The 9,532-nt window shown below is 47.3% G+C and overlaps 2 protein-coding genes across 2 annotated transcripts; one reads left to right on the plus strand and one right to left on the minus strand.

Moving 5' to 3' along the window:
- The first annotated feature begins 679 nt into the window (after positions 1-679).
- LOC127305490 (F-box/kelch-repeat protein At1g67480-like) lies at positions 680-2,060 on the plus strand. The gene has a single exon (XM_051335907.2). It carries the CDS (start codon positions 731-733, stop codon positions 1,919-1,921), a length of 1,191 nt encoding a protein of 396 aa, XP_051191867.1. The 5' UTR covers positions 680-730; the 3' UTR covers positions 1,922-2,060.
- Positions 2,061-2,170: 110 nt separating this feature from the next.
- Positions 2,171-5,606, minus strand: LOC127305489 (3',5'-bisphosphate nucleotidase AHL). The gene is made up of 4 exons (XM_071821258.1): positions 5,258-5,606; positions 3,205-3,889; positions 2,583-2,946; positions 2,171-2,492 (listed from the first exon to the last, which is right to left on the minus strand). Exons 1-3 carry the CDS (start codon positions 5,589-5,591, stop codon positions 2,643-2,645), a joined length of 1,323 nt encoding a protein of 440 aa, XP_071677359.1. The 5' UTR covers positions 5,592-5,606; the 3' UTR covers positions 2,171-2,492; positions 2,583-2,642.
- Between the last annotated feature and the right edge of the window lie 3,926 nt (positions 5,607-9,532).

Genomic DNA, 9,532 nt, shown 5'->3' on the forward strand with positions numbered 1-9,532 from the left:
GGATAATCACATATTTGAATTATAAATAGTACTTCCTCATGTTACAATATATAACTCTGACCAAATTTATTGAGAAATTTTTCGATATCTACATTACCAAATGTATACCAAATTAAAATATACTTCTTGATGAATCCAATAGTATTGATTTGATATCTTAGATGTTAATATATTTTTGTACGAACTCGATCAAACTTCACATGGTTTGGCTTTAAAATAAAACTTATACACACTACTATATATTGTCATGGAGGGAATAGACCATGATAATACTTGCAACATATTCCATTTCAAGTGTAAATGGAATTTGGATTCAAATTTGTAGTGTACATTTCGTATTAGTGTTCTAATTTTTTGCTCCCTTTTAGTGATTTGATCAATGATTTACACGGGAAGAGTCGAGATCGTGGGATGAGCCGAGCTCGAGAGTACCTGTCCGTGGGAACTCACTCGTATGCACACGATGTTCCCGCGTTATTTTTTATGGCGCCGTTGTTCATGGGAGCAACACGACAACCAGGGTTTCTAGTAGCTCGACAGATCCCACTACGGCATGGCCGGAGTTCCCAATGAGCTCCTCCGCCTATGCTTCGATCTATCCGCCCGCGCGCCATTGAAGCTTCATCACGGCAATATAAATAGAGGGAGTCCGTCCTCCTTGCAATACTCCCCCTTTTGGGATCACCTATGAAAGAAGAAGAAGAAGGGTAAGTCAGAAAGATTGCGCGCGATGGGGTCGTTGCAGGGCGACGTCGCCACCTCGCCGTCTCTGTCCAGCACCGGGAGCAGCGGCAGCGGCAACGACAACAATGCCGGCGGCGGCGGCGGCACGGGCGGGGTAAGGATATACGCGTGCTTCGCTTACGGCGGGACCAACAGCTTCGAGTGCTACGAGCCGGGCGCCAACAGGTGGCGCCGCGTGGGCGGCATCCCGGGGGTCCCCGACGGCCACGTGCTGAAAGGCTTCGCCGTCGTCGCGGTCGGCGAGTCCGTCTTTGTGATCGGCGGCAGGCTGTGTCGCAGGGACGACGTGGGCGACGGCGGCGGCGGCGGCGAGTACCACGACACGGACGTGGGCGTGCGCGCCGACGTGCTCCGTTACGACGTGCGCCGCGGGGAGTGGCTGGCCTGCGCGCCGCTCCTCCTCCCGCGGTTCGACTTCGCGTGCGCGCCGTGCCGCGGCAGGATCTGCGTGGCCGGCGGGCTGTGCTCGCTGTCGGGCGCGCGCGGCACGGCGGCCGCCGAGGTGTACGACGCGGAGGAGAACCGGTGGTCGCCTCTGCCGGACATGAGCACGATGCGGTACAAGTGCGTGGGCGTGACCTGGCAGGGCGGCTTCCACGTGGTGGGCGGCTTCGCCGAGAGCACCTGCACGGCGGCGGACGCGGGCACCAGCATGGTGCTGCAGTCGTCGGCGCTGGAGCGGAGCTCGGCGGAGGTGTTCAACTGCCACAGAGGGGTGTGGGAGATCATCCCGGGCATGTGGCAGCTGGACGTGCCGCCGAACCAGATCGTGGCGGTGGCCGGGCGGCTGTTCAGCTCCGGCGACTGCCTGAACAGCTGGAAGGGCCACGTGGAGGTCTACGACGGCGAGCTCAACATCTGGAGCGTGATGGACCACTCGGCGCTGCCGGACCTGTCGCTGCTCGCCAGCAGCCTACCGCCGTCGGCGCAGCAGCTGTACCTCACCATGGCCGTCGTCGACAGGCAGCTCTACTTCCTCGCTGGGTACGAGGTGGCCGGCGACGACGACGACACCTACAGGACTGTCTCCCTGGTGCACAGCTTCGACACCAGCGCCATGCCAGGGATTGTGCCGGCGTGGAACAGCTTCCAGCCCAAGATGGACCATGAGCACAACGTCGAGGATGGCAGCAAGGAGCTCTTCAGCCAGTGCTGCTCCGTCCAGCTCTCAAGTTAATGAATTACACTTACTTCAGTCCAGTCCAGTACACACAGTCTGTACTGTGGTTTTAATACTGAAAATTTGCTGCTTGTGCTGTTGTGGTGTATGCGTGTGACTGTATAACTGTATGAAAAATGGTATGTTATATATGTGTAATGAACTATATATATGGAGTGAAAATCCCTTCTTTATATGAGGCAAGACAAGCATCTAGATTTTTTTTTGCAGTAAAGCATCTAGAATATTAGAACTGAAGGCACAATATAAAGGACAAATTTGGAGATAATACATCACATGATCATTCAGTCAGAAGTATAGAGATTCGAGTTGTCATGCTCAACGAATGGTGCTGAGCAATTCCTCATGACTGATTTTATCAACGTGTCATCAACCCGATGAGCTTACAAGTTATGCCCGAGGGAAAAGGGCATGACACAAACCAGCAAAACAGCTACTACTAAACATTCGCGATGGACAAATACCAGTATCATCGATCTCATGCCACAACTTCTTTATAAGCAGACATGCTGCTATCAACACTGACGAAAAATTCTTCCGGTACCTAAATCTATATGAGTTGAGTTACCTGGAAAATAGATAGATATCGGAATGTGAGAGACAGAACAAGTCTTGGATCCTAGGGTAAAACAGAGCAAAAAATTCTTTGCAAACTCACTCTTGGATGCTATGACCAATGTCAGGCCATCTGACTGATAAGGGTTTTCTATTGCTTCCATTACAATGTTGATGAGTTCCAACTTGCATCAACAGCTCCCAAAATTCTTCGATGAAGCAATGCTCCAGAACAAGCTACTATGCCTCTATCCAAACCCTCCAAGTAAACACCCCTGGAGAAGTCCAATGGGCGACCTCCAGCATCTGTGACCACTCCACCAGCCTCTTGAATGATGACAACCCCTGCGGCATGATCCCATATCTTCTCCTTGTATCCAGATCTAGCGAATTTCATGAAGATTTCTGCATCACCTCGTGCTATTGCAGCATACTTTACCATGCTATACACACGCAGAGGCCGGTTTCTGGAAAGAAAAAACAAGCAAATACATATCAATAAACAGTGCACCCAAAATCCAAAACTTGCAATCGGCATGCAGATGACATGTAGCAAGAGTATAATGCTAGCACCATTTCATTATACTGGCAATGTAAACCAGTACCCTACTCAAGAATACCATATACTAACTAGCAGATACAAATCTATGAAATACTTTTCACTCTAGTGTAATAATATTATCATGGTTAAGAGTACCTCATAGACAGTGAAATTAAGAGCTGACCTTAAGCCTACACTATGAGCAAGTCCTGCAGTGAAGGAATGGCTTGAGTTGGCTTTCTCAACAGGTTCACAGAATGTTGCTGAAACTGGATCACTGACAGATGAAACCTGAATCTCCCTTGAGTTATGCCAATTAAGCATGCCAAAGTCATGAACCAGTGGCTGCATCCAAGCTTGGCCACACCCTTTGTGAGCATACATCACACAACCCTTGTTCCAGGATCCAGATGTAGGGGGAGCAACCTTAGACATCAACCTGTAGTACCGCTGGTGATAGTTGAGCCATTCCTTCTTCATTGGATAGTTTGGGCACCCAAGAACACCTAGTACAACTTCACCATCTTCAATTAAGGCAAGAGCAATAGCGTACTGGTCCCCACGCACGAAACCAAGCGTGCCATCCACAGGATCAAGCACCCAGAATCTTCCTTTTGGACCGCCGGTGGAGCTGCACTTCCGTATAGCTTGGAGAACATCATGAGCCCTGAGGTCTTTCTCCGGGGATCTCAGCCCGTACTTTGGAGCTTCAACCAGACAACCATTGACAGCAGCGACAACAGACTCAAGTAAAGCCGTGCCGTCGCTACTAGATAGTGTCTTATCATCTTCCTCTGCCACGATCGACACATTTTCATCACGAAAGCAGTCAGAGAGTAACCAGCTTACTGTTGCTTGCACGCCCCAATCTGGCATAAGGAAAATATGTGGATTTATTAGGTATTAACCACAAAGAAACAGTAAATTGAATAGCATATCCAATGAGTAGACAGAATTTGTTGCATAATATAATATCCATGTACGAGCGGTTCCAGGTACGTTGGAACTTATAACACCCCCTATATTTTATTGGTAGATTGCAACTTGAACTGCATTTGCAACCCACTGTCAGTACTGTAACAGGTCAACTAGAATCAGTACAAATACCACACATACACAAGCCAGAAGTCAACAGCACTAATATAAGTAAGCAGCATCCCATTCAGGCGTAGAGACCCAACTAACATCATTTTCTAAACACAAAGACCCAAGTAAATGCATAATATTCATATAATTAACTCTGGTACTGGGGTAATGGGTAAACATAATTTGTGGCATAATATTCATATATGAGTACTCCTGGTGTATTGGAACTTTACGGACCCGCTATATTTCATTGTGAGGTTGCAACTTGAATTGTCCTTTGCAGCCCACTGCCAGTACTGTAACAGGTCAACTAGAGTCAGTGCTAATATGCAATCTTATTCATCAAATGGCAAACAATGGTCACCAGTACCACACACAATTCAGAAGTCAACAGCACTGATTTAACTAAGCAGCATCCCATTGAGGCATTGAGACCCAACTAACAACATTTTTCTAAACACAAAGACCAAAGTAAATGCATAATATTCATATATCTAACTCTCGCACTCGGTGGGGGTAATGAGTACACATAATTTGTGAGGCTGCAGCTTGAACTTCCTTTGCAGCTCACTGTCAGTACTGTGACAGGTCAACTAGAGTCGGTGTTAATACGCAATCTTATTTATGAAATGGCAAACAATGATTACCACGCACAATTCAGAAGTCAACAGCACTGATATAACTAAGCAGCATCCCATTCAGGCATTGAGACCCAACTAACAATAATTTTCTAGTAGATGCAGAGTTGTAGTTTGACTAATCTCGTCGCTGATTGTGTTTAAGATGTGGAACGATGTACTAATAATACGATTACCACATATACACGATTTTTACTCGGTGGCCTAACGAGTAGAGAGAGAATTTCTGTCATAATATTCATATACGAGCAACTCCTGGTACGTTGAAACTTATAAGACCCACTATAGTTCATTGTGAGGCTGCAACTTGAATCGCATTTCCGTTGTCAGTATTGAAAAACAGGTCAACCAGAATCAGCGCAAATACGTAATCTTATATTTATCAAATGGGAAAATGGATTTTCTAATACAGCAGAGCTGCAGTTTGACTTAACCTCGCTGCATATCAAGAGTGACAGTAACTACTAGTGTTCAAACTTGAAACATGGAGGCAAAAAAAGTGACAGCACGAACCTGCGACGGTGACCGGGGAGCGGTCGAGCTTGGAGTGGACGCTGCCGGAGCCGGCGTCGGCGAGGAGGAGGGAGTCCTGCACGCGCTGGCAGAGCGTGCAGGCCACCTGCACGACGCGCACCGCCGCCTCCATCTCCTTGGCGTAGTCCCTCCGGCCCGCTCCGCCGCCGCGGCAGTCCCACTGCCACGCGTGGTCCGTGCCCATCTGGAGCCGGCCTAGCGCCGCCGACGCCGGGGACGACGGGGCGCAGCGGCTGGGTCGCCCGCGGCGGCCCGGCGGGAGGCCTCGCGCGGCGGCGGAGGAGGACCAGGTGGAGAGGCGGAGGCTGCCCATGGCGGCTGGCGGCGGAGGGAATCCGAAACTGACGGCGCGACTGAACCCGAACCAACCCTACCTTCCCTGTAGGCTGCTTGGATCGATCCGATATGTACTAGCTAGCTAGCCGGAATCGGGTCCTTCCGAGATGCTTCTGCTCGCACCTTCCGTTAGCCGGCGGCGGCCGCGATTGGTGAGCGGCGCAGCCCCCGCACCGATGCCGCTGGTGGTGGTGACCAACTCCATGCCATCCTCCTTCTCCTTCTCCTTCTCCCCTGCCCGCAGCCGCAGTCCCACCACTACACACACAGCCCAAATAGAGCACGCGCACTAATATGGAACGGAATTACTTTAAAAGATTAATTCATTTTTTTTCCTTAAGAGCCTCTTTGATCTGTAAAAATACTAAAAATAAGAAAGGAATAGGAATAGGAAAACATGGCATGTGTAAACCTTTGCTCGTTCCTTGTGCACTTGTTTCCAAATCTTGGTGTATTTTTCTCTCAATCCCCAATACCCTACCCCTACTTACTAGATTGGGGAAGGGGTTTTGTGTGGATTCGGTGACAGGATGTGATCATCCAATACTCTTGACTATTATCCGCACTAATCCTCATAAAAACTCTAGTACCAAGCAAGGCCTACCTAGTGGATTGGGGTGGGGTTTATAGGGATTGGGTGACAATAGGGGATCATCCAATACTCTAGAGTATTATCCGCACTAATCCCCACGAAACTCTAGGACCAAACAGGCCCCGAGGGAGGGCGAATGCACGCTGGATGATCACACTTGGCGGCGAGTGCAGCTCGCATGGATGATCGCCGCGACCAGACCCACAATGATTGTACCCAAGACGGTCTTCCATTCGCAGGATGCCATCGCTCCGAAGAAGTCCTTCCTCGTCTCTGCCACAGCTAGGGAATAGTCGCAACCAGCGTCAACCACCATCTTCTGCCGGATGATGATCATCTCCTCAGCGGCGGTACAGGGCACCATCGATGCTCTTGGTCTTCTCTCCGGCGCCCGACCTGGAACAAATTGTGCTCTGGTGTGTGTGACGAAAACAAAGAGTGTTTGTGTGATGCATGTGCTGCACTGGCGGGCCTAGAAAGGGGGGGCAGCTGCCCCCCCCCCCCCCCCGATATTTTGGTGAAGCTCCGTCACTGGTGTGTTGCGCAAAGGCTGATATACGAGGCATTATATACCTTAGAAAAAAAATATGCATGCCAAGCACACTGATACCTACCGTGGCATGATCGCCACTTTTGTGTTTCCAATTTGTGGGAGGGGTCATATTCTACGCATGGGTGGGCCCAGGTTATGCTGAGTAGGGGCATAGGCCCCCAGTCAATTTTACACATTTACACTTGAGCAGTCTAGTATTATGTATGACTGTATGAAGCCTCCACACTCACCTAGGTCCATTGGCCCCTAGTCCCGCAGATAAGTCCTCTTCGCTAACAAATTGAACGCATTCAAGCCCATATACTCTCAAGTCCTAATTTATGTAGATGACCAAGTAGTATAATAACACATAAACGGCTGTAGTTCCATTTGTACTTCAAGCCCATATACTCAAGTCTTACTTCCGTAGAAAAACATTCAGTGTAATAATATGTGTTAGTATAGATAACTTGGCGGTCTATCCTCTGATACTTTGTTTAAGGTGTTAGACTGATACCCATGTTTGTTTTTTTTGAAGGATAGTACTACACGGCGGCGCCGCACAAATGCTTGATCGTGCGGCGGATTTGTTTGACCCTACCACATGCAAAGATGCAGTGCGCCCGGGGCTAGCATAGTCGTCAAAAGTAAAATCCTGGGTCTCCACCTCACCTTTTCCTACTATTCTCAGTTCAATATCTGCTGCATCTGACAGCCAATGTATCAAAAAACTATTGTACTAGTAGTTTAATGCTACCACTATATTAACCTTTTTTGTACTGGCACTCTCACTGTCTCACACCACTACTATCATTAGCGCTAAAAAGATTGCTTTGCTGAAATCTTACGCGCCTCTCACACAACTTGTAGATTATGAGATTGACAAACCTATATAGTTATTTGACAACAATTAACATTTTATTTGAAAGTAGCTACCAGGTTTTCCGAAAAGCAAATGCTAAGTCACCAGATTATTTAGTAGCTATCAGGTTATTTAGCAACACCTATTACCTCACAAAAATTCAGTGCCTAGCTGCAAAGTTCTAGCACCTAAAATGCCCGATTCCAAGTGCATAGATGCCAGGTACTTGCCAAAATGCCAGGGACTAGTTGTTAGGGGACTCCATTGTCAAATTATAGCACTAAGTTTCCAGAATACTAATGCATAGCTGCCAAATTTCTAATGCATAGCTGCCAAATTCCATTTACTAGTTGAATGCCCGTGCGTTGCTACGGCTTCTATTTTTTCTCGCAACAACACAATAGATATTCTAAAAACTCCTAAGATTATATCCCGTTTGAAGTATATTTTCACAAACAAATAGTTGGCATTGTTTAAATTCTAATTAAGTACTTGCCTAATTATTTTATATTAAAAAATCTACCCATTGATGCTTCTTAGATAGTATCATATAATTTTAAATAATTTCTCCATCGAGTCTGATTTTAAGGTACTTGAGCGTATAAAAAATTTCTTCCTTTGCTCAAAAACATCTTGCAGAATAATACTTGTCATTAGAATGTATAATTCACGTGGAAAAATATAAAAAATTCTTAAAAAGTGCAATGAAGAATATTAATTGTGCATGAACCACTTCTTTGCCATTCCACGAGAGCATAATGTAAAAAAAAGTAAAATAACCGGACACATTTTTTTAGATAAATGGCTCATAATTATCTTTATTATTGAAAACAGATTAAATCATTTGGGTTTATTTTTAGAGATATTCACATTGGACTTTTCTAAAATACCAACATCTACGTTAGCAGAAAAATTTATCAACATCCAAACTGACCACAAATGAAAATATAATGCACATAAAATTCACGTTGTATACTCTTTCCAAAGTAATAATAATATACTTTGATCATAGTATGCAACAGATACATGCATGCGGGAGATATTCACATGTTTGGACTTTTCTAAAATACCAACATCTACGTTAGCAGAAAAATTTATCAACATCCAAACTGACCACAAATGAAAATATAATGCACATAAAATTCACGTTGTATACTCTTTCCAAAGTAATAATAATATACTTTGATCATAGTATGCAACAGATACATGCATGCTCCCGCTCTAGCTATATTTAATAGGACCGATGAACTCGCTAGACTTATCAGACCATCTAGAATTCCCCCCCCCCCCCCCTCCTAGTTCTCACGGCTGAACAGTAGCCTTGAGAGTCTTCTTCTCTCCACCGGCTCCCCTCTCCCTCTCCTCCGGCGGCCTCGCCGGCCGGAGTGACTGGGAGAGGGGAGGCCGGGCCCCCTCTGTACATAGTAGTGTAGATGTAGTTGTTGTTCCCTTTGTGAAGTCTGGCGCTATGCCGATGGAGATCTGGTGGCTAGCACTCGTGGGTGGTGCTCGGTGGCCGGTGGTGGTGAGGTTTCTGCTCGCGGAGCTCCGATGGGCGGAGCCGGAGGTGAGCAGCAGCGTCCCCTCGCCCTCCTTGAAGAATAAGCCCGAAGGTGCTTCAGAGCTGCAAGATCTGGATAGATCTGACCCTGTTCTTGCCACCATGGAGGCGGAAGGAACAAATCGTCCTAAGATCTATCTAGATCTGGCAGGATCTGGAGAGAACGGGGAAGATCGGAGTCCTGCGTCGAGTTCTTCAGCGAAGGAACTTCTTCTTGAAGACGAGGCTCCTGGGAGTGCATCCTCGACGGCGTTTCTGCCATCGACTTTTCAGGCCGAAGGGCGGCCACTCCCTCCTTGGCTGCTGGCGCTGGAAGGCCAGCTCAAGGTCACCAAAAGCCTCCGTCCATGGAGGCTATTCTGCTCCGCCAT

Source organism: Lolium perenne, chromosome 6 (genome assembly GCF_019359855.2).
Source record: "Lolium perenne isolate Kyuss_39 chromosome 6, Kyuss_2.0, whole genome shotgun sequence".
Classification (NCBI taxonomy): domain Eukaryota; kingdom Viridiplantae; phylum Streptophyta; class Magnoliopsida; order Poales; family Poaceae; genus Lolium; species Lolium perenne.